Source organism: Arvicanthis niloticus, chromosome 17, assembly GCF_011762505.2.
Source record: "Arvicanthis niloticus isolate mArvNil1 chromosome 17, mArvNil1.pat.X, whole genome shotgun sequence".
Lineage (NCBI taxonomy): Eukaryota > Metazoa > Chordata > Mammalia > Rodentia > Muridae > Arvicanthis > Arvicanthis niloticus.
Genome location: NC_047674.1, coordinates 1,624,462 through 1,651,831, shown reverse-complemented (window position 1 = coordinate 1,651,831; position 27,370 = coordinate 1,624,462). Strand labels below are relative to the sequence as shown.

General features: G+C 40.2%; 1 protein-coding gene across 1 annotated transcript in view; it reads left to right on the top strand.

Annotated features, from left to right (window-relative positions):
• The window catches only part of Man2a1 (mannosidase alpha class 2A member 1), a 160,481-nt gene that overhangs the window by 93,383 nt on the left and 39,728 nt on the right, over nt 1–27,370 (top strand). The window contains exons 13-16 of the mRNA XM_034521634.2: nt 20,703–20,868; nt 22,182–22,403; nt 23,424–23,546; nt 25,842–25,956. Of these exons, the coding sequence (XP_034377525.1) occupies nt 20,703–20,868; nt 22,182–22,403; nt 23,424–23,546; nt 25,842–25,956 (626 nt within the window). The remainder of the gene's footprint in view (nt 1–20,702; nt 20,869–22,181; nt 22,404–23,423; nt 23,547–25,841; nt 25,957–27,370) is intronic.

Here is a 27,370-nt window from a genome sequence, read left to right as displayed (position 1 = left end):
AAGAAAGGATTTCTCAGGGAAATTTCTCTTCCCTGGATGTCAATTGTTATTCATCTTATTTATAATTGGGCCTGGTTTGTGGAGGTATCTATTTAATTCATTAATCTTTTTGGCGGCCATTTAGTTGTGCCTTCTGTGGTATCAAACAGTCATATCAATCCTCTGCCCCATATATCCTGGCCATTCCATTTAAGGGTAAGAGGGTCCTTCCACATAGTTGTGGCATAGTTTTTATTAGTCTCAGCAATGCCAGAGGCAATCAGCAGCAGATTTGCCATGAGCTTTCAGTTTTAGAAAGTTAAGAGTAAACAAGGCATGCTCCTTCCACCCTCAGAGAGTCATGAAGACACTGTTTAAAGAAATATAGTTCTTTATTAATAATCTCTTTTATCAAAGGACTATTATAAAGCAACCAACAATTAATCAATCTATATAATATATCAATTAGTGAGAGCTTCTTCTACTTTTTGTAAAATTACTCCACTTTTGTCAATTAATTGTTGAGGGAAATTAGGATTTGCATCTCTCTTAAGAATATTAAACAAAGACATAAATTCTAAGTCATGATCTTCTATTGGGAGAAAGAACACAATAGGCAGTGATCACAAACAGGAGACTGATGGACAGCTCTCTGAAGCTAGGAAGTTGGATGACAGGTCTCAGAGAGGTGAGGAAAAAAAATCTCATTTCTAGTAAAGCAAAACAGGAAACTTTACAAAGGAGAACAGAGAAGAAATCCAGAGTCCATTAGCGAGGGAGTGGCATGGTTTAGAGAGCTCTGCCCTCCTTAGAGAAGGCAGTAATTAAAGCTACACCATAATAGAGACTCAGAAAATCCAGTTCCTATAAGAACAAGACATTTTAAAGAAGGGGAGAAAAAGTAGGGGGAGAAAGGCATGAAAATTTGCATGTGGCAGCTGGAGGAGATGCTAAGTAAACCTTCTCTCCTTGGTACTCATTGGGAGTAGCAGAGATGCCATTTTGAAGTGAGCCAGCTGAGTAAGCATTTTGGTTGCCCAGAACTGCCATGAGCTACACTTTTTTGGAACCCGAGCAAGTGTTATGGGAACATGATATGAAATGTGACCAATGGAATTTCTTTAAACTATAAGGGTTGTTTTGTTTTTATTAGAATCTGGCCAGACCCAAAACCTTTTATGGACACAGGTATACATAACAAATGGAACTCCTGACCACCCAGTGGTAGTGCCAGCATTTAAAACTGGACTGTGGAGGACCAACTACAGTTGTGATAGCATTTGTGACCGGATGTCACAAAGGGTGCCTAGAGGCATGTTGTGTGTGAGAGGCAGGGAAAGAGGCATAGTCAAGACTGGAAGCACGAGCAGTACTGGTTTCATTGAGAGCAAATTAGATATAATCCTATACAAATAATTCAAAAGTATGATTATAAGTATGTTGGAATAAATTTAAAAAGACAGAAATAAACTAAATGAATTTCAAGAGAATACAAACAGCTGAGTGAAAGAAATGAAGAAATTAGTACAAAATATGAAACTGAAATTCAATAAAGAGTTGGAAATAGTTTGGGGAAACCAACAGAAAATACTGAAATGAAAAAAGGAAAGCTCAGCATACAACCTTCAACAGAATAAACAAGGGGAAAACAAAATCAGAGCATCTAGGCAATGACAGATAAATGTATAAAGTATGAACAGAACATATGAGATCTGTTGGGTGGTATCAAAAAGACAAATCTGTGAGTTATGGTCCTGGGAGGAAGAAAGAATGTGTTAAAACTATAAAAAAATATATCAAAACTCATAGCACAAACTTTCTCAACTCTATTACAAGACACATCCATCTGGATCCAGGGGCATCTAGAGTGCTAGACAAATAGTAGGGAAAAGGTGTTTTTCCATTCCATATTAAAATTAAAACATTAAATACACACAACAGTGTATTGAAGGTTTTAAGACATCAACTTTTTCAACAGAAACTTTTAAAGGAACAGTGAGGACTTGGAATGATGTATTTCTAGCTCTGAAAGAACAGTAAATCCCAATCCAAGCTACTGTACCCAGCAAAACTATCTGTCATGATGGAAAGAGAAACAGAAATTCCACAGTAATGACAGACTGAAGAAATTCATGATTATTAAGTCATCTCTTCAAAGATACTTAAATTCTTCATGCTGAAGGGAAAGGCGGTCACTTTCATGAGGCTACAGGAACGATGAAACTGTGCTAGGAGGCCAGTTAAGCAAATGACGAGTAGGAAAACAGCAAACCCAATCAATGAGCAGTAATCAATACACACTTTCCAATAACTCTGAATATTAGTGGTCTTAGTTTTCCAGTGAAAGTTACAGATCAATAGATTGAATTTAAACAAACAGACAAATAAACAAACAAAAAAACCCAGAAATCCATAAATTTGTCCCCTCCAAAAGATACTTTATAACATGAAAGTCAGATCCAGCTTTGAAATAGAAGGACATCAAACAAACACATGTGTACTTTTACAGCGTTGAACAGAAATGTTGACAAAGGGAGGATTTTCCATTGGACGAATTGATCTGCAAAATTGAGCTCCAACTTAATATAGTCATTTTAAATTTACTAAAAAATCAAATATCAAAAGACAAACAAACCCAACTTGCAATGGGTCAAAGAGGTTAATGTAAGTGTTGTTTTTCCAAACTGTTGGAGGGTAAATAGAAAACATACTTAAAGATGCAGACATAGACAAGGACTTCCTCAGTAGGACTTCAGTTGCTCAGGAAAGAATGTTAACAGTGACAAATTGGGATCTCATGAAATTAAAGTTTGTGTAGAATCTAGAGAATGGGAGAAAGTCTTTGGTAGCTGTATGCCTGACAGAGGATTAGCATCTACACAGAGAATTCAAACCAACAAACTAGGCAATCAACCATACAAGCCTAATGAAATGAGCAGAGTTCCCAAAAGATGAGCCACAAATAACCGATAATCGTATGAAAGAAAGAAATCAATCTTACCAGGAGAGAAAGGCTAATACAATGAGATCTCATCTCACTCTAGTCAGAATGACCGTGGTCTTCAGAAGACAAATTAAAAAATGCTGACTAGAACATGGACAAATAGGAATAATCTTTAAAAATTGTTGCTGGGAATGTAAAATATTTTAGCCATTGTAGAAAAAAGTGCAGTTCCTCTAATAACTGAAATCCATATGATCTGTATGATCCAGCTATACCACTCCTGAGTGTTTACCTACAGGACCCAGAGTCAGCATACCGCCAGCATACCATACATCAGTGTTTACTACAGTACATATATAATAGCTGAATTATAGAAAAAAACAAGTGTCCATCAGTAGAGGAGTAGATAAATAAAATGTCATGTATAGATGAACAATGATTTTTTTTTCAGCTGTAAAGAATGAAATTGTCCATGACTAGAGATAACCATGTTAATCAAATTTAGCCAGACTCAAAAAGACAAATGTGTGTATATGCTTTCATTTAGGGTTCCTGAATATTGTATAGTTATGTGAAGTCTATGACATTTGATATTAAAGTAGACAGAAACTAATTAAACAAAGGGGACCAACAGTGGAGTACGGGAAGGGGAGGATATGGGATATGGAGGTATGAGGAGTGTACTTGATTTCCTCCTCATTGTAGACTTGTATAAAAATGTCCTTAGTAAACACACTTTAGTGTACAATGAATACACACACACACACACACACACACACAGGGCTTTTTTTATAAAAAGGTTTAATAAAAAATAATTACTTTTGTAACTCAACTCAATTAAATGTGAAGATAATACTGATGAAGCACAGAACCTGCTTCACTGCTGTGTGATGAAATATGATGTTTAAAATAGACTGCCTCCCTCCCCGTTCTCCCCTCTGTCCTCTTCTTTGGCCTATGTTCTCCTCCATCTTCCTTCCCTCCCCATCTTCTCTATGATGCAGATTAAACCTAGGGTCTCATGCATAGTAGACAACCATGGTCATTAAGCTCTGTCAGCAGCCCCTGATGGTTACAGTTCTCACTTGAAGGCAATAAAAAGATACTTTCACATGTCACAACGTGAAACACGTCCTTCCACTTTTAACAATATATTTCCTGATTGTCAACTCAGTTAATGGCTGTTTGGGAAAGGAGAGTCAGTTTCCTGGTAGGTCCTTGGTAGGTTGGCCATGCTCCAGTAGATGTCCTCATACTTATGATTGTATGGTAGCATTAAATGATCTCAGTGGGTAATATATAAAACAGAAGAAGACATTAAAGTGTGTGTGTGTGTGTGTGTGTGTGTGTGTGTGTGTGTGAGCGTGTGCGTGCATGCACATGTATCTGGGAGGATTCAGAGGGAAGAGGAGACGCATAGTTGAAAAACACTTTGTGTATGTCTGCACTTCTCAAAAAGTAAGATGTATATGTATAAATTAAATTATACAATTAAATAAATTAAAAGGGCATTGGAAATAATACTGAGAATTGGAAAAGAGTTAGTGTACATTTATTTTGACACCAAACTAGGTGTAGATGTCTTTATAAACTTTTCATATACATTTTAAAGAATTGAGCAGGTTTACTTACTGTGCCATAGGTCTGCTGGCAGCTTCAGGTCATCCTACTGAAGCATGTACAGTTCCTTCAACAATGGTTTTGCCTCAGGAAGTTGACAGACTGACACCATTGGTGGAGCAATGTGTCCTACATAATTGCTTTCATTGATGTCACAGCTCACTGTTCATTTCTCTGCTGGGAAAAGTTTGAGTCTTGTACACACACACACATACACACACGCACACACACACACAAGCATGAATGAGCATACATACACACACACACACACACACACACATACACACACACACACGTGCACACACGCACACATGCACACAAACAGCCATTTTGTGTTTGTTTTGGTTCAATAGCACATGCCTCTGAACATGTTGAAACAGTACTCCTCTTTCCCATTTCAACATGTTCTGTGGTTCCACGCTCTTTGAAGTTCAGAGTAGCTAAATATTGCAATTTTTATGAATGGTTCCTTTCATTCAAATGTTTATTGATCTCTATCATAAATTCTTCAAGGACCTTTCAGTTTCAGCTTGTTTGCAGATACACAGCAGATCCAAGATCTCTAAAAGGGACTCAGTCTTGTCACTGAACTTGTCTTCTCTACATTAAATGTCGTTACTCCACTGCTGCTATCTGGGTGACTAAAACATATTGTTGAGTGAGCAAGATAAAATGCTATGTATGAACATAGTAGAATAAGTCTTAACACTTAACTAGCAATCATAATTGTATTATAATGTCTGAGTTCAAAACCTATATTTTTCTCTTGACCTAAGTATAAACTATAGAGTATTTGGCATGACTTGTGTCTACATTTTCTAGACATGCTTTCCAATCTAACCTGGCCTATTTGCTGCAGGCTCTTAGTAACCGTTCATTTTCAAAGATGCTATATTGTTACTGTTGGGTTTCAGACCTGGGACTAGTGGCTGAGGTGCCTAGTTAACATATCAAAGTGGACCTGGCCTCCAGGTTCTCCCTGCATCTCTCAGTCTCCACCTGTTACAGAGTATGACTGGCATACTCAGCCCTTTATCCTCAATTTTCCAGCCCAGGGGCTGGACTTATCCCCAGAGGCTCTTCTGTATATAATACAAGCATTTTGAACACTGACACTCCCCCACCCTTTCTACCACTCTGCATTTCTTTCTTCCTGTGTATGCCACACGCACACCCCCATTATCCCTGTGTGCAAGGCAAGTTCCCTGACCTCCTCCTGTGAGATCAGCCAATTCACGTAAGAGCTAACCCAGTAAACACGCCTTTTAATTTGGTTTGAATCGGCTTATTTTGTTGCAGAGAAGCCTTTCATTAGTTTCCTCTGAGTCCTTGCTGCACAGAAGCAAAACTAGACCACCACCTCCAAAAACCCTTCCCCACTAGCTTGGCCACATTGGCCACAAGCCTTTTAGGACTCAGCTTAGTTGTTAACATCACATGGAAGCTTTTTTTGACATCCCTCCTCCCTGGAACACCACAGTTCTGATGCGCCTCTGAAGGGACTTTGTGTAAGCCTTGACAAGTAAGATGTTTCATTATTGTCACCTGGCACCCAGCAGTCAACAAGGAAAGTGGTCCTGCAGTATGTGCCAGGGGCATTTTATCTATGAATTGCACTGGAGGCAATCAGTCCAGCCAAAAATCAGGTGTGGAGGCTAACTGGCTAGAAGTGGACAGGGTTTGCCTCTCAATGCTGTGTGGTGACAGGGAAGCAAACACCTTGAAAGGTGTAAGGTATTCATCAGTGAGAATGGACTGATCAAAATCTAGCATTTGCAGAACATTACAGAAACTTAAAAATTTTAAATTACCATAATAGCATTTTATAATAAAAAGATCAATATAAAAGTAGTAAATTCTGAGGTGTTAGCTTAAGATTTAATTAAGTTTTTTCTTTAAAATTCCTTAGAGAAGACAACCATGATATTTTTGAGTTAAAGGAACTATGACCAGTGAAGTCTGTAAGGTCTACTTAGAAAATAGGGAATGCTCACTAAGTTCATGATTAAAACTGGGAAGTGGGAATGGTAAAATATTTTTAAAAGTTATACATGTTATTTGACTATGCAAAACTTATCTGTGAACTAAACCATCTTCCTCTTAGAGGATTTACCCAAAGAACAAATCTAGATTTGAATTCCAGGCTTTATGTTCCCCGAGTTTTCTGTCTTCTGACTTTAGCGTGAATCTGTGTCATCCTGAAGGCTGTCTTATGAATCTGTCTGTCTGTCCATGTGTCTCTGTCTGTCCTGTCTGTGTGTCTGTATGGTATTTCTCTCTCTGTGGGTACTGTGCTTGTGTGTCTATCTGTTTTGGTGTGTCTGTACACAGGCTTCACTCTGTTGAACAGCACAGAAAGCATTGCATTGGGAAGGAACAGGACACTTTACAGAAATCTCTAACAGTTTTACAAGACACTAAGTGACAGACTGTCAGTGATCTCAACTAACCCAGACATTGTTTATCAACCAGTATCCATAAATGGCTGCGTTTATGGTAGATTTTAGGAAGTAGCTTTCAACTTCTGTATTTGCTACTTTCAGTGAATTACATACATACATACATACATACATACATACACACACACACACACACACACACACACACACACACACACTGAGTCAGGGCATTAGTTTAGGTTGAAAATGTTGATTACGTGGGAAATCTAAAGCAAGTAGGATTTATGGTTACATTGTTTTCCTCTTTTAAAAATCGTTTTTGCTTCATTTTATTTGTCTCTTTATCCTGTACATATGAGTATTTTTTCCCACATGTATGTCTGCACACTACCTGCTTACAGTACTCGTAACAGATCCCCTGGGACCAGAGTTACAGATGGTTATGAGCTGCCGAGTGGGGTGCTGGGAATCAAACCCTGGTTTTCTGGAAGAGCAGTTTCCACTCTTGAGAGTGAGACATCCCTCCAGTTACTTGTCTTCTTCAAAGCAGATTTAACAGACAGTCTAAGAACACGATAGCATCGGTTTTAAGTCCTAAGTGACCCCAAGGTATATTATTAACTCTAGCTCTGAGGTCCAGAGGTCCAGCAGAAGGTCCAGTCTCAGAATGTAAGAGACATTTTCACAATGATGTTTAAAAAATTACAGTCATTTTGGAGTCAGTGTTATCTTCTTAATGATTTTGATGCTTGTTGGTTTCCCCTTGTGACCTGATATTGCTTCTTGTAAGTGCAGTGCTGTATTTTGTGCTATGTTCAGACACTAACAGAAACTTGCAGTGTTGTCACAGAAAGCTGATTTGTCCTATGAAGGAGATTCACTGCAGGCAGTTGAGGTCTCATGGATGCTCCCTGGTGTCCTCAATAGTCCAGGCTCCCTTTACCTTTTTGCTCTGCCACGTTCAATCTACAGCTCTTACTCTTGTGGGTCCCCAGTGGCTCAGGCTTCTCTGCCAATTGGATGTGGCCATGGAGAAGGTGCTGAAGGCTTTTCATCAATGGCATCATAACAATTGCTCAGCACCTCTGCCAACTAGAGAAGTGGTGACTTACTGCCTAGAAGAATGTTGTGTCACCCCTCCTGAATGGGGAAGTCTGCAGACTCCTGTGCGTGTGTGTGTGTGTGTGTGTGTGTGTGTGTGTGTGTGTGTGTGTGTGTGTGTTGCTAGGGATGGAAGGATTTGTACATGCCAGGCAAGTGTCCTACCTACCACTCAACTTTATTCTTACCAACATTTTAAATTGTTTTTTTTTTTTCCCAAATAGTACTGTTGCCAACTTCAAGCAAATTGGGTTTCTATTCGTTGGTAATTGCTGTTGGGTCGGCAGCTGCTGCTACTCAGGCCCGTTAACCAGATTAAACATTAGCTACCATCTATAGTGTTAACTAGAGTCCTCCATGGTATACCATTGGATATGTTGTGTAAATGAGCTTTTCTGTAAGCTAGAAAAATCTTAGAACTTTGACCCCCCAAGACATCGGTTAGGTAGAAAAACTGTATTAAAAACTTATTAATAGAGATGAGAAGTTTCATTTTGATTTCAAGACTAAGACATAATTAGATCCTGGAAAATTAAGAATCATTAAAGACATAAGGTAAAAGTCAGTGAAATAAGAATAAATCTCTTCTACTGGGACTTGGGGTATTTGAGTATTAAGAAAATTGAATGTGTGTAGACAGTTTCTTACTACCAGGACTATGGAGAAATAGGGCTTTTACTCTAGGGGGCGAGTCTGCCTTGCATTCTTTGTGTAGCGTGTAGAGGCATGTTTTCTTGACCCTTTAGTTTCTTGAGTGTTACTCCCCCAGAATCTACACAATGGCTTTTTTGTTGTAGTCTCTGAAATAGGATCTACACTGTAGAATGCTGTTGAAAGCCGGACTTCATTGTCTTACCTGAGCCTTCAGAGAGAGTTAAACTTGTGAGGGAGGGACTGTTGTTGTTGTTGATTTTAGGAGAGTAGTGTGTATCCATGACATAAACCGCAGATTCTGCTAACATTTCTGAATGTTCACATCAAATATGAAAATGATGCTACATTGCATTGTGTGAGTTCATTGTAGGTTTTTGCACCAAATGAGTAATGAACTCTTCTGACTTTTTTCTTTCCCCAGAGCTTTTTGGATTTTATAGATGAGATGTCAGTAAGAGTAGACTAATGGCTTTTGGAAATTCAGACCTTGATGAGCACAGTTAACCATGTCATAGAAGAGAGACTGCCCCAGAGTGCACCTTCGTTGTTGAACGCTGTTCTGAGTTCTAACTATGCTCCTAGCTGTCCTGTTTGGGCTTTTCTCCCTGTCTGAATTTCAGGGCCTTTAAAACCTGTTGAATACCATGTGACTCCAGAGATATATGGTCCAGCTAGGCTGAGCCGACTCTGCCACAACACAGTTTCTAAAGCATGAAACATACCAGCCTTGACCTTCAAGCCTTGTGAGCATCTCTCCTTGGTGCCCCCAAGCTGGCTCATTATCAGGACTCATTGTTTGGTTTTTATTTTCTTGTTCCACTGTTGCAGTTCCTGGAATGATGTTAATTCTCCCATCAGGCAGTTTAATGTTTATAATAGCTCACCTCAAACAATGCAGTTGTGAATTATATACATTTTAACTGTCATTTAAAAGTTTGAAGGAAACATGTCTCGGTGGGCCAGTGTCTCACAACGGTTTTAAGAGATGTACAGCATGGACTACTTCCTTGGTGCTTCTGAGGGATGCTGATTGGGGCTGTGCCATTCATCACTGTCTCCTGCATTCTAGGGCTCACCCCTGAGGTTTTATAATTAGTCAACTGTGATTTTGTTCCTTGGAACAAATTATTTGGCTTTTACTTGTGAAAATAATTAGATAGATTGCAATAAAATGGTGGCTTCATGTTTTAGTCCTTGAAATGGGTGGCAAAGCAGTTAAGTATTCACAGACCACCTGCCAAGTGGCCTGCTTAATCTATATCCTAATTGTCCTTTATTATATTTTGAATCAAACTTTCTTAACTAGCCATGCAGTTCTAGCTTATTATCAGATTATTGTATAATTAATTAAATTTGTTCACAGTACATTTTAGTTATGTGGTTGGTCTGATGAAATTAAATTGGCTGGTTGGTGGTCACAGCATTGTGTACCCTCCATTAATAATCATAATCAGTGGAGTGAAGAAGTGGAGGGAAAGTATCTCCCTGTATGTGTGGAACTATGAAATATTCTGATCCTTCATAATATAAAGTCAGATAAGCATAAATACCACATACAGTCCAGCCAAGACTGTGGTAATACCTATTTTTAGGATGCTTAGAAGTTTGTAACGTAAAGGAAGTCAGGGAGTGTCAGGAGCTACTGGTATTGAGTTTGGTGTGAATGGCAGGTGCTCTAAATAGTTAAAACTTCTATTTCTGCTATACTGGATTTTCTTTTATTCACTAGTTGTGTAGGCACTTCAAATACTTTAAATATATGGAATATGCATAATTTTAAGTGCTTTTCATGAGACAGTAAGAGTTAAATGATGATAATATAAAAGATTACACTGCCATTCATTTTGTTCTGGCTTCTCGTACACTTAGTCTCGGATCCAGTTTCTAGCTTCTTGGAGATTCCTTCCGGCGTCCCTCAGGCCTGCTGGAGCTGTGAACATAAAGCTATTAAGAGAAAGCAGTTAGGCCGGGCAGTGGTGGCGCACGCCTTTGAGAGGCAGGCGGATTTCTGAGTTCGAGGCCAGCCTGGTCTAGAGTAAGTTCTAGGACAGCCAGGGCTACACAGAGAAACCCTGTCATAAAACAAAAAACAGAGAGAGAGAGAGAGAGAGAGAGAGAGAGAGAGAGAGAGAGAGAGAGAGAGAGAGAGAGAGAGAGAGCGCGAGAGCGAGCAGTTAGGATCTTAGAAAGAAGTGATGTGGCACTTTTTAAGATTTTCCATTCTTCTGAAACTGATGTTTTTTTTTTTCTCCTTCTAAATGCACATTAATAAAACATGCACTACAAGGGGGCAAGGAAAGGGAGTTTAGTGGAAGTCTCCTCGTCCTGAAAATGTCAGGGAGGGCTTCAAGGCCATCTGGGACTCAGAGCACTTCACGGCTTTGTCGAAAATGAAAAATAAACTTAAATAAACAGAGCCCTTGGGTTCATATTTCATCCTTATTGGACAGTAGCCTTATCTTTTTAGGCAAGAACATTATATAAAGCTGGGCCACTTGGACAGACATCCCTGGGTTTCTTGGTCAGCTGAGGTGGTGGGTGGTGGTGTTAGGATTGTGTTTCCCATGTGCTGCAACACTGCGTGTGCTCACTGTGCAGATGTGCTTTTGGTGTTCTGTGTCTTCCTCAAGCAGTGCACTTCTTCGTACACAGGAAGGATTCTTTTCCAGGACCAGTGTTATTTCTAACAGTGTTCTTGAGATGAGAAACCATCGTGTTTGTAGTTTTTCTGGTTTTACCGTTGTGTGATGGCACACTGACAGGAAGGAGACAGATGATAAAACATCGTTTTCACCTCTCTTCACTTGGAAACGTTGTAGATGCTGGATTTTGTTCATCAACAGAGATACACAAGTGGCTGTGAACTCTGTCTTTAACAGCAGAACAACTTATCTTACTGAGTTAACTGCTACAATTTTATTTGTGAAATCATTGTTTATGTACCGTATGTTCTTCCAGACTTACAGCATTGACTCATCAGAGAAATGAAATTTTCTTCCAGTAGATGAAAATTACATTTTGACTGAAAAATCATTTCTTATGCAGTCACCCATAAATATAATGTCTTTTGCTGTCGTTTCTGGAAATGACTACAGATGTGATTCTGAATTGACAAGAAAATAGAACATCTTAATGTTTTAGGTGAAACAGATGGTATTTTTGTTTTAGACCAAACTCTTTAGAGTAAAAGCCACTTGATTGGTGACAACACTCTTGGGATCAGCTAAATTAAATATAATTTTTTCTGTCTGTTTTCTTTTTAATTGAGTTAGTATCAAAAGAGTTACAATATTTAAGAAGGAATATTTATTCATTTAATATTTTCTTTTTCTTACTGTTGTGCCCTGGATGAAGCAATAAGTATCTTTTAGTCTATTTTTATTCCTGAAAATTTCATGAGTCCATGTTGGTGTGTCTTGGCCCACATGGATCAGTTTGGAAATGAGTTTGAGGATGTGCAGAAGCCCTGCAGTGTGCGCTGCACGGCTGACAGTTGATGCACTGTACTCTCGAGTTGCATTCTTTTGCTGCACACTGTGATCACATTTCTCGTCCCTGTCATTTGTGTGACACTGGTCTGTGTCGGATCTTACTGTCAGAGCCTGCAACGAGCAAGACATTGAGGTGGGGCCTGTTCTGGTCCCACATGGTCACTAACAAGTGTCAAATTTCTGGAACTTCCATCTCACTTGCTGCATGTCTTGGGATAGGTGGGGTTGGCAGGATGTCACCCATGGCATCTGTACCCTGTCCCACACCTAGCCACTGGGGTTGCTGCACTGAAGAATCTTTGCTGGGGGAGGGGGATTAAAGAGGGATGGGAAGGGCGAAAGGATTCTGAGGCTATAGTTGGTGTCTCTGTGATGGGGACACAACCCCCGAGTGCTTTAATGTTTCAATGACAAAAACAAACACGTGCTTTAAAGGGGAGGAGGGGGAAAGGGGTGAAGCCAAGTGGATATCTGCTCCAGGTAAAAACAAGAACACAATAAATAAAAAGGATATTTTCTCAGGTCAGGGTCTCGCATCACTAGAATCCATGTGGTAGGATGGACTAATAAAGCATACAGGGAACTCATGCACACAATGCTGACTAAATGGAAAGCTTACTTTCGTTTTCTAGCCTGAGACAGTTTTGTGTATCCTAGGCCGGCCTCAAGCACGTTATATAACCAACAATGACCTTCATTTTCTGATCCATATACCTCCACACTGACGCAGTGCTGCTAATAAAGACTGATGCTCTACCAGGCCTGGATGGAGATGATGCTCTACCAGGCCTGGATGGAGATGATGCTGAGGATTAAATCCATAGTTTTATGCATGCTAGACAAATACTCTACCCAAATGAGAGATGCCCCTACCTCAACAAGGTCAAATGTTTACTTTTAATATCTACTTCTCCTTATAAGAAGGTGATGGGGGGATTTGAAGGGTCAACCCTTTGTAGGTCAGCAATAGCTATTCTCAGAAGATGGCATTGTGATCCACTCTAAGATACTTTATAACTTTCTCATAACTAATATTTATAATTAAGCAAATTATAAATTTCAGAAAATAATTTTAAAATAGTGTCTTTTATTCTAGTCACTACCACATCGACAAATTTATTATAAGATGATAATACAAATAGAGATCAATCATAGGGCACTTTTGGATTTCTTGGCAAATGGAGTGGCAAAAACAAGGGTCTGTAGCAACACCTGGTCTGTACTCAGTATAGTGTAGGTAACATGCTGTCACTAGTCAAATCTGAGCACTGAAGCCTAGGTTCTGGGAAGGTTTGAAGGTCCAGGTTAACAATCCAGGTTTAGACTTCATAAACTTAAACCCTGTGACAGTCAGGAAATGCCTGAGGGACATCCATGCAGCGTGACTTGAGGGACTTAAGTTAAGCTACAATGTATGATACAGTATTCCAGTGGAGAAATAGAAATCAGGATTCCAGGGGAGACTTCATGTGAGACAACGGTCCTGTGTGGCTAGATTTGTATCTACTTGACAAAGGCTAGAGTCAGTTGGGGAAAGGGAGCCTCAATTGAGAGTTTCCTAACTCGATTTACCTATGCACACGGTCTCTGGTGCATTTTCTTGACTGATTATTGGTATGGAAAAATGCAGCTCTTTGTGGGCAGTGCCACCCTAGGGCTGGTGGTCTTGGATGCTATAAGAAAGCAGGCTGAGCAAGCCACAAGGAACAACCAATAAACAGCACCCTCCATGCTCTCAGCATTGGCTCCTGCCTTGAGTTCCTGTCTTGAATTCCCTGGTGGTGGCACTGCATGTGTGGATTAAAGTCAGGAGCTTAGCGTGACATTGCTGTCTACTTAAGATGGAAACAGTACATTAAATACAGATTCTTATAAGAGAAATATTCAAAAGAGAAAAACCTCACATGACAACAGAAGCAGAGTGGTTGGAAACGTGAGGGGGGGAACCAGAATTCATGGTTATATGTGGCTTCTAGTAGATGGAAAAGGAGAGGGTTGGATTCTTCAGGGCTCAGGGAAGAAGTAGAGGGAGGAGAGACTGAGTTTGTTGGTAATTTGTTACAGGTAACTAATCAGCACACGGCATTATTCCTGTTGACCATAGAAATGGTCAATATCATTTACAAGGATCAATCTACAAGGATCAATTATCAATTTGCTTTTTAAGATTTTTTTTGTAGTTTCATGCTTCATTTCTTATTTATAGTCTAAAATATTCTTCTGTACTTAATAGTATGACATTTTCTAGTATTTAAATTTTTTTCTTAAGAACTCATAGGCTTAAAATTTTCAAAGCCTATGTTTAATAAAGGTTCTTAAGTGCTTTAACCTCTTTTCTAACCCAATACCCACCAGAGTTAGTGGAAAAGAAAGATGACTAGGATATGAGGGATGTGGACTTGTTTAGAAATAGTTCTTTGGAGCAAATCCAATATGTGTTGTCAGGATATCAGCAGTTCAATTCACACGAATCAGCAATCGCAGGTCGATCCAGAAGAAGCCGCGAGGTACTACTATATGCTATTTAGAAGTAGTTCCTTGGAGCAATTTCAGTCTCCAGTTGTCTCCTTGTCTGTCTCCTCACAGCCTTCCTCACAGTCTTCCTGTGTCTGTCTCCTCCTCACAGCCTTCCTGTGTCTGTCTCCTCCTCACAGCCTTCCTGTGTCTGTCTCCTACTCACAGCCTTCCTGTGTCTGTCCCTTCCTCACAGTCTTCCTGTGTCTGTCTCCTCCTCACAGCCTTCCTGTGTCTGTCTCCTCCTCACAGCCTTCCTGTGTCTGTCTCCTCCTCACAGCCTTCCTGTGTCTGTCTCCTCCTCACAGCCTTCCTGTGTCTGTCTCCTCCTCACAGCCTTCCTGTGTCTGTCTCCTCCTCACAGCCTTCCTGTGTCTGTCTCCTCCTCACAGCCTTCCTGTGTCTGTCTCCTCCTCACAGCCTTCCTGTCCCTGTCTCCTCCTCACAGCCTTCCTGTCCCTGTCTCCTCCTCACAGCCTTCCTGTCCCTGTCTCCTCCTCACAGCCTTCCTGTGTCTGTCTCCTCCTCATGGCTTCCATGCAGCTGCTTCTATTGCCCACACTCCCGTAAGGAGCCTTGTGGGGGTGTATTGGCCCAGTTGAAGTCTGAGGTAATCTCCCCACTCCAATAGCTTGGATTTAATTACATTGACTCTAATTGCATTTTTCATCCCAACTCATGACTACCGATTTTACTGTGATGTTAGTGCTTATCATGCAGAAGCATGGAGGATTTAGTGTAGTCCAGCTCAAGTTACAGCTTTTGTACAGCAGATTTCCGCTTGTCGTTTCCTAGATGCTAGTCTCCCTTTATGCTCCACTTTTCCTTTTAATTGTCTACAATTCCATGGTTCCCCAAGATTATTTTCCTCTGCTTGAGGGATTTGCATTTCATTTAGTACAAGTTTGATGGCAACCAAAAGTCTCAATTTCTGTCTAATCATCCTTTCATTTTCTAGAGAATTTCTTTGTCTGAATACTGATGACAAAGTTGGCAGGTTATTGTTATTTTTAAACAGTTTAAATATTACCCCTTTGTCTCGAATATGTTGCTGATGGGTTTAATTTTGCATGTTTTATTTGACACTATTGTCTTGATCTCCCTGGCTGCTCTGAAGGATTTTGAGGTTTGAGAGGACTATATGGCTTATCATGTGTACCCTGTGGTGGTACAGAGGACAGCGTGGCCTGTCATGTGTACTGGGGGCACATAGGTAATTCTATTCTGTAATGTGTGGATTTCCTTTCTTTGCATTCTGCTTGTTCTCCTCAGTGATTTCCTGTGCCCCTCACTCATTTCCATGTACCTTCCTGTTCTGTGTGAACCCCCACTTGGTGCTCAGTGTCGCCCTCTGGACACCGCTCACCCTGGGGCCAGAGTTGTCTGCTGTGCTCAGTCTGCACATTTGTCCTTCTGGAATCTTGTTTGTTTTCTGTAATGTACTGATTATTGTGTGTAATTTTCTATCTTCTCAAGTGCCTAAATTCATGTGTTTTCTTGGATGCCTCATAGATGTTAAAGCTACCAGCTTACAATTTGGGTCATAGGTAGTAGTAGTCATTTTTTTTTTTTAATGCTTAGTCACATGGCTTTGATTTTTGGGACACTTGCTAATTCGTACTGAATGTTAGACAATGTAACCTGCAGGGTACTGGATTGAGGCTGAAGGAGTTGTCTCTTTTTCTAATTTAGCTTTCTAACTCTTACTCTGTAGGTCCCACTTTAATATTTAAAATCCAACAGAAATCAGTACATTAATGTTGACATTGAATAAGATTCACAAATTAATTTAGGAGGGGCTCTGCATTGTTTTTGTTTTCCCTTTTATTTCTCTCAGTAAAATTTTGTCAACTTCTGTACAGTCTACTCCATTTGGTATTTGCTAAAATATTCTTAATTTGCATGTACAGAGGATTTGGAAAATATTTTTTTTACTTTAATCTTCCTTACACAGTCATAAAAATACATAGCTGTCTCCTCCAGTACTGCTCTGCTTCACTGCATGCAGTACGATAAGTACATCTTGTAAGGAGGTTTTTTCTACCTTTTCTGTTTTTAAGTTTTCTTTTACAGCTGTAATAGACTTGAAATGTAAATCACTCCCTGTCCATCCCATGTTTCCTGACAATGAGTCTCCGTGAGCTTGCTTACAGCAGCTCTATAGAACATTCTTCACATGAATTTGCCAATATGGGATCTCCACAGAAAAGCCCAGCTGCCAAAATGACCCACACATACTTGGCTGCGAGCAGTTTGGTTAAGAAACAGCTCTGAGCTTATGGTGCTTTTAGCTGGGTAGGCCTTGTGACATGCCTACCTGTCAGAGCCCTCCTTAAGAGAAGGGTGGAGTGCTGGGCTGGCCAGGCCTCCAGCCCATCCTTAGGACTGTACTACACATAAGGAGTACTGCACACACAGTACTTAGCAGGCCTTGATTGCTTGTGCCATGGGGAGGAAACAATGATTGCTGCAGGTGTCGCTGACATGATGTTATCCCACTCAGAGGGTGAAGGAGCATTGAAGACCCCCATTTCTCAGTGGGATTTCCAGGACAGACCCCTTTGGGCAGTGAAATTCTGGCCCCTCTACTAGTCCCCAGATTAACGTGACCATTATTTTCCTCCTTGCTGAAATCCATTATTCTCCTGTTTTGTAATTTGATTGATAGGTAACAAATGAGTGCCTTTTCTTCCTGAGATAAGCTGTTCTGGTAAAGAGTTGAAATGATTGCCCATGACACCAAGTCTCGAAGCCCTGGGAGGCCAGACATGACTTGGTGACAGATAGTGTCCAAGGACCTAATGCTAATGTGAACACAATTGGAGAGAAGATGTTATTAATAAAACAAGATCCCTATTCAGTTAGGAATTACATAAAAGAGAAACAAACCCTTCCCAGTTCCAGAGTATCAATAATACTCTTGTTAGTGTAGAGATAAATATGCAGGTGACCATATGACATGATATCGAAACCTGCTCAAGTCATTCACACACAACGGGGTAAATGTGCTCCTGCTTACTCTACTCCTATGATGTCCAAGCCACTAGTGCACAGTCTGCACACCTTGCTGGTTATCATTGTAGCTGCCAGGGTTCAGTCCAAGGTGAGAGAGGTGGTAACTTTTCTCCCCTGATAGCCTGTACAGCCCCCTTGCAGTACTATGAAAGCTGTCCAGGAGGGAGGAAACTTCCATGTCAGTACTACTTTGATTTTTTTCCCATGACTCAGTTATGTGGTGTCTTCAACAACAGAAACAAATTGTACAAAATTCTCTGAGATATAATTTTTTTTTAAAGAACTCATTCTGAGAGTTTGGTGCTACCACTTTGGTGGTTACTTGACCACCAAACATGTTTATAGCCATAGAATTTAGTTAATATTGAGGGTCTACTTATCTCAAAGAAAATATAATTCATGATTATGCTTTGTCTGTATTTCACTTAATATGTAAAATAGGAGTTTGTATGTATGTCAGGTAAATTTGTATTGTGGCGTCCTTGAGCAGCGTGCTGTGAATCTCTGATTGTGTTTGAGATTATTTTCTTATTCTTTCATTTTACTCATTAATATTCTACATATTTAGTTTCTTTAATAGATTCTTGGCACAATAATTACATAATCATTCAATACAGTAGAAACATTCTGGTCAAATACTAATTATCTACTTAAGTGAAACAAAACAAAACTTAGTTCACAGCTTTACTGTACAATGTGATTCCATATGGTACAAAACCAAATACATGCTTAAAACTGTAATTAAGTGTGAGTCAGTTTTCAAGTTTTCTATAGAAAGGAATGTGCTTGGTTGGGTGTTAGCTCCGTGTCCTCCCGGTTACTGGGTCTGCCCCAGGCCTGTACACTTCTTCAGATTCTAGCTTTGGACCCCTCTAGAATTGTAGATGTTAGTAGTAAATTGTTCATTTAGGTGCTCTGGAGTATGTGACAGTCAGCTCTTCCCCACAGTGTACATTAGAGTCTAACATAGTCCCTCTGATGACACAAAATCCTGGCACTGTGATTTCCCTAGTGTGCTTACAATCAGAGGAGAGCCAGGATAAAACAAACCCCACGGCAGTGAGCCTCGAGAGGGTGCAAATTAGTTGTAAAGTTTGTCTGATAAGTCTGTTCACACCCCTCCCCAGGCACAACACGGATGGTCCTTAAAAATTGCTTCTGAGGCTAAGATGGGGCTTTGTGAGCGCTAGCGTGTTTAGTGTTTTTTGTAAATACGTTTGTGGCTGGTGGCTTTTCCATCTGCTCTTGTCCATGTGCATGGAATACCAATGAGTCAGCGAATGCGTGGCTGCAAGTGAGGCCCTTGTGTCCTGTTGCATAGACCTGTAAGCCCTTCAGGGCTGGAGGCATTCTTAGAATTGATTATATCATCTGCTGTATTTTAAAATAATATTTAAGTCATAATGTGTCTTCTGCTAAGCAATTTATACTTGAAATGGTTTATAGATTTTGTGCTTTATCATCTTTATTTCATTTTTTTCTTTCTCTGTCCTTTGTTTTGCTCTGTAAGGTACTTCATTTCTTAATGAGTGGCTTGTAGTATTATGAAAATGAAGCTGTGTAGGAAACACATGTATTACGACTTTCAGATGTAGCTAAACAAATAGAAGCAAGCCCACTACCATTCTGGAGATGGGGAGGTGGTCACTATCTGACTATTCTGTTGATGTTTCTGCAGTTAACACATTTTCTAGGAAAATAAAACATTTTAAATCATAAAAACACTCACTGGTGAATCAGTGAACAGCAGGAACCTCCGTCCTTTTGGAAACACTGCTTTATTTGGAGATAATACAATGTAAATGAACTGTAATGCAGGATCGTGACTCGTGGATTTGCCGAGGTCCTGTCAGACTGGTGTGCAGCGTCTCTGCTACACTGTGCAGCAGCATTAGGAGGACTTAGGATAGGAAGGAAAGAAAGGATGTGAGTGCTTCATGGAGGATTTAAATGCGTGAGATTGAGGGAAGGGCCACTGGAAAAGGAGGAAGGCATTAGATACCATGTACGAACAGTTATGCTTGAAACCACGCTGTAAAATTGAAACGTAGTGTGCTACATGTGGTTGTATGCAATGTCAAAGATCCTGACAAGATTCAAGTTTTGTTTATATTAAGAATTGTATGTTCTTGCAGATATTAACAGAAACTACTTTTATGGTTTTACTTTTCCTTTGTTTGGTTGAGTCCCCACCAAAACTTTTTTCTCAGTAGTATATTGATCATAAAAATCTGGCCCTTCTTATATAAATAAATTTACTTTGAGTAGACTTGATTTATCCCAGAACTAAGTTTTTTGAGCATAACAACCAGGGCCCTTTCTATTTAAAATATGTGTGTGCACTGTGAGATTTACATATATAATTATACAAGTTACTGTCTTTTACCGATTCAAAATGAGTGTCATATTTTATTGGAAGTTTATTATGCCTAAACTGCAAAGACAAACTATGTTGTTTTGTTTTGTCAACACAAGGCACCAGGGAGCAGAGTGTTAGAGTACTGGTTCTTTACATGACTAACGCAGTACTTAGATGTCATCTGGAACATGTGGAACATGTGGAACATGCATGTAAAGTGAAGCATCAGTAGACTCATAGTCTCAGAACATGCTTCTCTTGCTACATGTATGGTGTGCTATCTGTTTCTTTGGGGGTTCTCTCGGGATGGCCCTTTTCATTCTTCCCGGGTGTTTGTTTGTTTGTTTATTTTGGGGTTTTGCTGTTACTTTGTTGGTGAAATTTGTTTTTCAAGGCATAGTTTCTCACTGTAGCCCTGGCTGTCCTGAAGCTTCCTCTGTAGACCAGGCTGACCTCAGACTCAGAGATCTACCTGCCTCTGCACCCTAATCACTGTGATTGAAGGGGCAAGCCACCATGCTTCACTTCCCTGTGTATTGTCTATGCTGGGAACTGAAGCCTTAAGAAGAGTATTAGAGCAACGGTAGTGTTTTGAGATTGCAGTATTGACATAGTTGCCTTTGCAGATACCTCGTGGTCTACAATCCCTTTGAACAAGAACGGCTCTCGGTGGTGTCCATCCGTGTGAACTCTGCCACAGTGAAAGTGCTGTCTGATTCAGGAAAACCTGTAGAGGTTCAAGTCAGTGCAGTCTGGAACAATGTGAGAACGATTTCTCAAGCAGCCTATGAGGTATGTGATGGCCATAGACATCTATAATCCCCTGTACAAAGGATGGAAGAAAAGAGAAAACAGGATTTATAGCTTGTACCTGCATTATAATGCATGACACGGCCATTGAGCTATCGTGTTGGGGTGAAGTCTAAGACCAGAGAATGTAATGCATGACTAAGTGACACAAAGAAAAATATTAATATTTTTAGAAGGTAACTTTTTATTAGTGGTGTGTGGATATCTTTTTAAGTATGCATATTTTAACTAGATTCTAAAATAATAAACTAATAAATTTTGGAATTTTCATGTCTAGCTCAGTGATAATTAAAGACATAGAACTGAGATAAATAGTACTGTTCTTAATATTAACGTTGGTTAGTTGACATTTTTTATAATGATAGTGACTTAATACATCCTGGGAGAGAGACTTTTCTAAGATCATTAATTTTTTTTCTGGAGATTTAATTATGGAATATTGGATTCAACCAATAAAGTCAGTCAGTCTCTCTCTCTCTCTCTCTCTCTCTCTCTCTCTCTCTCTCTCTCTCTCTCTCTCTGTGTGTGTGTGTGTGTGTGTGTGTGTGTGTGTGTGTCTGTGTGTCTTAGTTAAGCAGTTTTAAACGAACCCCATATCACTAGAAATGTTAAGCATTTGGAGTTCTGAGGTGATTTAAAGAGTTACAGAAACACAGTAATAATAAAGTAGCAACGTTTTTAAAAACTGCTGGTGCATCTCAGATAACCATCATCCTGCAGATAAAAATGGGAAATCGAATCCAAGTTCAGGTCAGATTTCACATGCATCAGCCTATCTTGAAAATGAAGCAGCTCTTGGAAGGCAGCTCACACTGCTTCCTTCAGGCCGTGGTCAGTGTCTGGTAACTCCAGGATAGCATTGATGGCTGGTGCTGACCGAACTAATTTTTGTCCTATCTATACAGCTGTGTTTATCCTTCTAACATACTGAAGTATAATTTTACAAAAGGATTTCTGATAATTAGGAAGAAAACATGATTTACATGAAGTCCTGCCCTGCTTGAAGAGTTTCTCCCTCCAAACATCTGTTGAGAACATTGTAGGACATTTGAAGGATGGTCATATAGTTTCATAGGAAGAATACAAACATGAACACCTTTGAAGCCTTTTAACCTGAGGTGATATCGATTCCAGGCTGGACAGAAGTGTAGACAACCTCACTAAATTACTGAAGCATTTATAAAGTAACAGTATGTCCTCTTTCTAAGAACCTGATTAATGTGTGTACCACAAATATATATGTTTTGCCTTTCATATATAACTCGTCTCTGTAACCCCTTCTCCTGTCTTGAAAGGCTGCCTTTCTAGCTCATGTACCACCACTGGGACTGAAAGTGTACAAGATCTTGGAATCAGAAAGTTCAAGCTCACACTTGGCTGATTATGTCCTATATAATAATGACGGACTAGCAGAAAATGGAATATTCCACATGAAGAACGTGGTAGATTCGGGAGATGCCATAACCATAGAGAATTCCTTCCTCACACTTTGGTTTGACCGATCTGGGCTGTTGGAGGTATGTTCTGATTAGTTGTGACAACCATAGATCGCACTGTGTTCACTCTGTGTCCATGACAATGCAGAGGGGGAAAGCCCTCTTAGGGCTGCAGCCTAACCCTGGGAGGCAGGACTGATGAGCAGCTGCCTACTCTGTGTGGCCTCCTGTTGCTCGGTTGAAAGTGTTTATCTAAGCTGTGGAAGCAGTTTAACAGAATAGTGATCTGCCAGGTATAATGCAAAGTGAGTTTTAAAAATTTTAATTCCTATTTTTAGATCACTTTTACTATGTTCTAAAAAGATACTGGCCCATGCATATTGGCACCTAAAATATGTCTCCTACAGAACATTTGAGAAGCACAAGTCTAAGTTCTTTATTCCTTGCTAAAGTATAGGGCAGTGCTTTGTTCCAAGTTGAAGGCTTTCAAATCTGAGGCCAACTATGACATTTTGATGCTAACCAAATATTTGTCATGTGAGGGGCTTCCTTCCGCATCTTTAGTCTCACTCTGGTCCCTCTTTTTCTTTTCTGAGACAGGATGAGTCTATGTAGCTCAGGCTTGCCTTGAACTCATTATTAAGCCCAGGCTACCCTTAAAATTAAGCAGTCCTTCTGCTGTAGCCTTTCAAGTTACATGAGCATTTAAACATTTTTATGCGGATGTGTGTTTTCCTTTCATGCGTGTGTGCCCCTGGATGCCTGGTGTCCGAGGTAGTTAAAAAGGCATCCGATTCCCAAGAACTGGGGTTGTCAATGGTAGTGAGCTGCCACTTGGGCCCTGGGAGCAAACCCAGGTCCTCTGCAAAAGCAGCAGCTGGGCTTAACTCCTGGGCCATCCCACTAGCCTTCCTTGAGCATTTTCACCTATCCAGGTGGATTTTAGATTTTATTGTCCTTTTTTTTTTTGAGCCTATCCACAGCCCCCCTTTTAGTTTCGCCTTATTGCCTCTTACATATCTTGGCTTTCATTTTAGACTCCATCAGGTGGCACTCTGGTAATAAGTCGCTGTGTGTTTATCTTGCTTTTGTAATCCTCAGAAAGTGAGAAGGAAAGAAGACAGTAAACAGCACGAACTGAAGGTGCAATTCCTATGGTACGGAACCACCAACAAGAGGGACAAGAGTGGTGCCTACCTCTTCCTGCCTGACGGGCAGGGCCAGGTGAGTGCTGCCACACAGACAGACAGGTGCTGCTGTGCATGTCCACTGGGACGGGCTGGCGACAGAGATGAGAATGTCTCCCTAGTTTATCCGTGGACAGGGATCAGCTCTCAGCTGTGGAATTATATTTATCCTTATTAAAGGTTGGCAGTTTGTACTGGAAAGTTAGATGTGTCAGAGCTGGATTTCACTTAGGAAGACACAAGGGATGTGCGTTCTCCAGGAAGAAAGCTAATCTAGACGTGGCTCACAGGGATGTACAGCACTGTGTGTGTAGAGACCCAAAGTGCTCAGCCCTGTGGGGAAGACTTCACTGGACCACCTCTCTATCTTCGTTAGGGATTTAATAAACAGTCTTTTTTACTCTTGACTATAAAAGCAATACATACACACAGTCTTGCGCATTTTGAAAATGTAGTGAATGTGAGAAAGCAGTAAAATTGACGGTGCTCTGAGGCCCTGTGAACACCACTGCCCGCATTCAGACGAGATTTCCTCTTCTTTGAGCGTTTCCACATTTGCGCATCCCCCAGTTTTGAGTTTTTATCTTACTACCTTTACATGTTTTGGTTTTCATTTTTAACTCAGTCTGATGTCACGTGCTTTGGAGGCATCACTCCTGTGTTTCAGAGTCCCCTACTTCCTCCCACTTCCTCACTGCAGTGGCTCGGGATCGGCATCTTTGTAGCTTCTCTTCATAGTCCTGAGTGTCCCCACGGAAGCCAAGAGGAGGAGTTTTGGATCAGTGTATGAAGCCAGGTTCTAAGGGGTTGTTTGTCTTCTGATTTTCTTGCCTCCGGTGTCTCAGAGCTCTGCCCGAAGCTTGGGGAATTAGCTCTGTAAAAATAATTGCTTATAACAGTGCCTCCCCACGCTCACCCCATTGCCTTTATGCCTTCCTGTTTCCCCTACCCCAAGATGCATAACTCTCCTTGATGCTTTGTGGCTCAGTGACTAATCTTTCTTCTGAGCAAGTTGTTTTTCTTATACAATTTGAAGAAGCTGCACACTAAAATGATTAGATTTTTAGGGATTACATAGGCCACCCTGAGGTGGTCTGTTTGTTTATGCTCAAGCCAGTGAAAAATTGCAGGTAATAGTTTACAGGATCTATCCAAAACGGGTAGCTTTTTTTTTTTAATAGAATGTATAATTATTGGTTCACCATCTTTGTTTGTTAGGTTTAATTTTTTACTTTCTTTCCTTCTTTTTTTTTAAATTAAGACTTGGCTTCAATATTTTTGAGGCCCAGGCTGGCTTCAAACTCACGATCCACTTGCCTCAGCCTCCTAAGGGATATTATGTGTGGGAAAAATAGTAATTAAATTAAATATCTGTAATACTGATGAAAAGAGTAAGAAAATATTATACAGGATAACGTAAAAGTATTGTAACATTAGGAAAAGAGATAGCTGATTATCTCAGAAGAGAGTAGGTACCCAGAAACCTCTGTCCCTGGTTCCCTTCCCCTCTACCTAGCTTTTAGATGGATGATAATTTTGCAAAAAAAAAAAAAAAAAAAAACTTTGTAAATGGTACACATTTCATTAGCTTTAGTGTGTTTTTCTATGGACAAAGAGGTATGCTTGCAGTCAAACCACACAATTCTGAGAGTCTCTTACTGATCAAGAGTACTCCATCGGAAGCCTCTCTTCATGTTCCCATTGAGCTGAAATAAATAATACTTAACATAGATGCTTTAAGTTTAGTCTCACATCACATAAGTTGTGCCCTTTATTCACTAATTTTCTTGATGCTAAATAATAAAATCTAAACCAATGATTTCCAGGTTCATAAGTTTGCTCTCTGTTCAGCCAGCTCTTCCCTGCCAGAGGGTAGAACGGTTCTGATCTCAGTGAGCCTCACTGTGAGTCACCATGTGTGAGCCTTGTATCCAGTTTGCTTAGCCCCAGTATGTACCCATCATATTGGCATCAGGGGAACAGAGTCACAAGTGCTGGCCCGGGAAACATCACTACTTAAGATGATTTCATTTCTAATAAATGGCTATATGGACAATAGAAGAATGTTTGTAAGTGAGGATAATATTTGTAGATTATCTAAGGCCAATCAAATTGTAAGCATTTGCAAAACATGCCTTATAATTTTATGTAAGAAAAAAATCTTACTATATGTTTAATGTTTATATCCTGTGTATTCTGATAAGTTAGAAGGTTTTCATGTCGTTATGAATGTTGAATTTAGAATTTGTCATTTCGCACAATATTCCTAAACACTTCTTGGGAAAGTTGAGAAACCAACATGTTTTTGCTAAAACTGTTTTTTCCTCTTCAGCCGTATGGTTCCCTAAGACCACCCATTGTCAGAGTGACACGTGGAAAGATCTACTCAGACGTGACCTGCTTCCTTGAACATGTTACTCACAAAGTCCGCCTGTACAACATACAGGGTAAGAACGCTGTGGCTGTCAGACACACAGGCTTGCTGGTGAAGTCATACTTTTCTTCTGTCTTTCTTACTGAACTCTGAGTTGTTTAGAGACAATGCAGTCTTTTGAAATTGACTCTGTACCTACAGCCTGACTTCCAATGGCTTATTTGCCTTCAGATGGTGGGAATGGTGAAGCCTTCTCATCTGCTAGGTTGACACTCATCCTTCTGAATCTCTTCCTTCCTCCTTAGCATCTAACTTAGTCATGAGATTACCACCCAGAAACCTTATGTTGAACACCTGGAAGCAATTCAGTATTTAGCTGTGGTTTTATAAAATAGAATATTAGCATAGTTACTAGACCAGTGACTCCAGTAGCTTCAACTATCTTAGAAGAGTCTTTATAGGGTTGCCACTTGCAGTTGTCCTGATGTTTCCAGGCTGAAACAAGTTGGGAAGGAGAACATTGCACACTTGACTTTTCATTCAAGGAGAAAATAAGGAATGCCACCAACTGACCCAGACTGCTGATGAGTGTCGATTGCTTTTAAGTTGTGGAGAAAGGCATCATGGTCACGGAATTTCTTAGCTACCCAATGTTCAATTTCTTGATTTCACAGTCTAAGCTTACTCTTGCTTTGGTTTAATTATGTCACTTCATATTTTGCTAGTTTTGCCTTTTTCTCTGTTACTAGTCACGGTCAGTTTTTTGCTCCTCAGAACTCTTGGGAGTACCACAGTACACTTTCCAGTCCACCATGGAAGTCCCCTAGAGATGACGGGAAAACTAACACTAGGCATGACTTTGGGCCCAGCTGTGACTTTCGTGTGACAGAATGACCTCGCACCACAAGAAAGCCTGTAATTATAAAATGCCCCCCCATCTTTGAGTTTCCCAAAACCTCCATTAAGTCAGAACCATGGGGTAAGGGGTGGGGTCACTTTGGCCATTTTCAGTAATTCATTCCTGGAAGCTTTAACAGCACATTTTCAACAATTGCCAACTACTTCATATTATAGGTGAGAAACACTCTCAGGCATAAAATCACTCATGTGGCTTTTGTTTTACTTATTTATAACTTATACAGTTAGATACTTATATACTTGTAATAACTATAACCCAACTTACTTGAGAGGCTGAGGCAGGGGGATTGCAACTTTAAACAATGGTGTGGGTAAGTTAGTGAGGCCTTGTCTCATAAAAAAGTAGCCTAGGGCTAGACTGTGTAGTGGAATGATGACCTAGGATGTGTCAGATCCTAGGTTCAGTCCTTAGCTGTTGCGCGCACCTCTTTTGTGTCCCCTTCGCCCGCGAAAAAGGACACGGAGGCAGTAATCGGGTATCACTACAGACGAGGATTTACTTCTTGTAACAGCAAAAGCGGAAAAGACCCCAAGCCCGGGAAAGGCACTACTATATATACCCTAGAGTG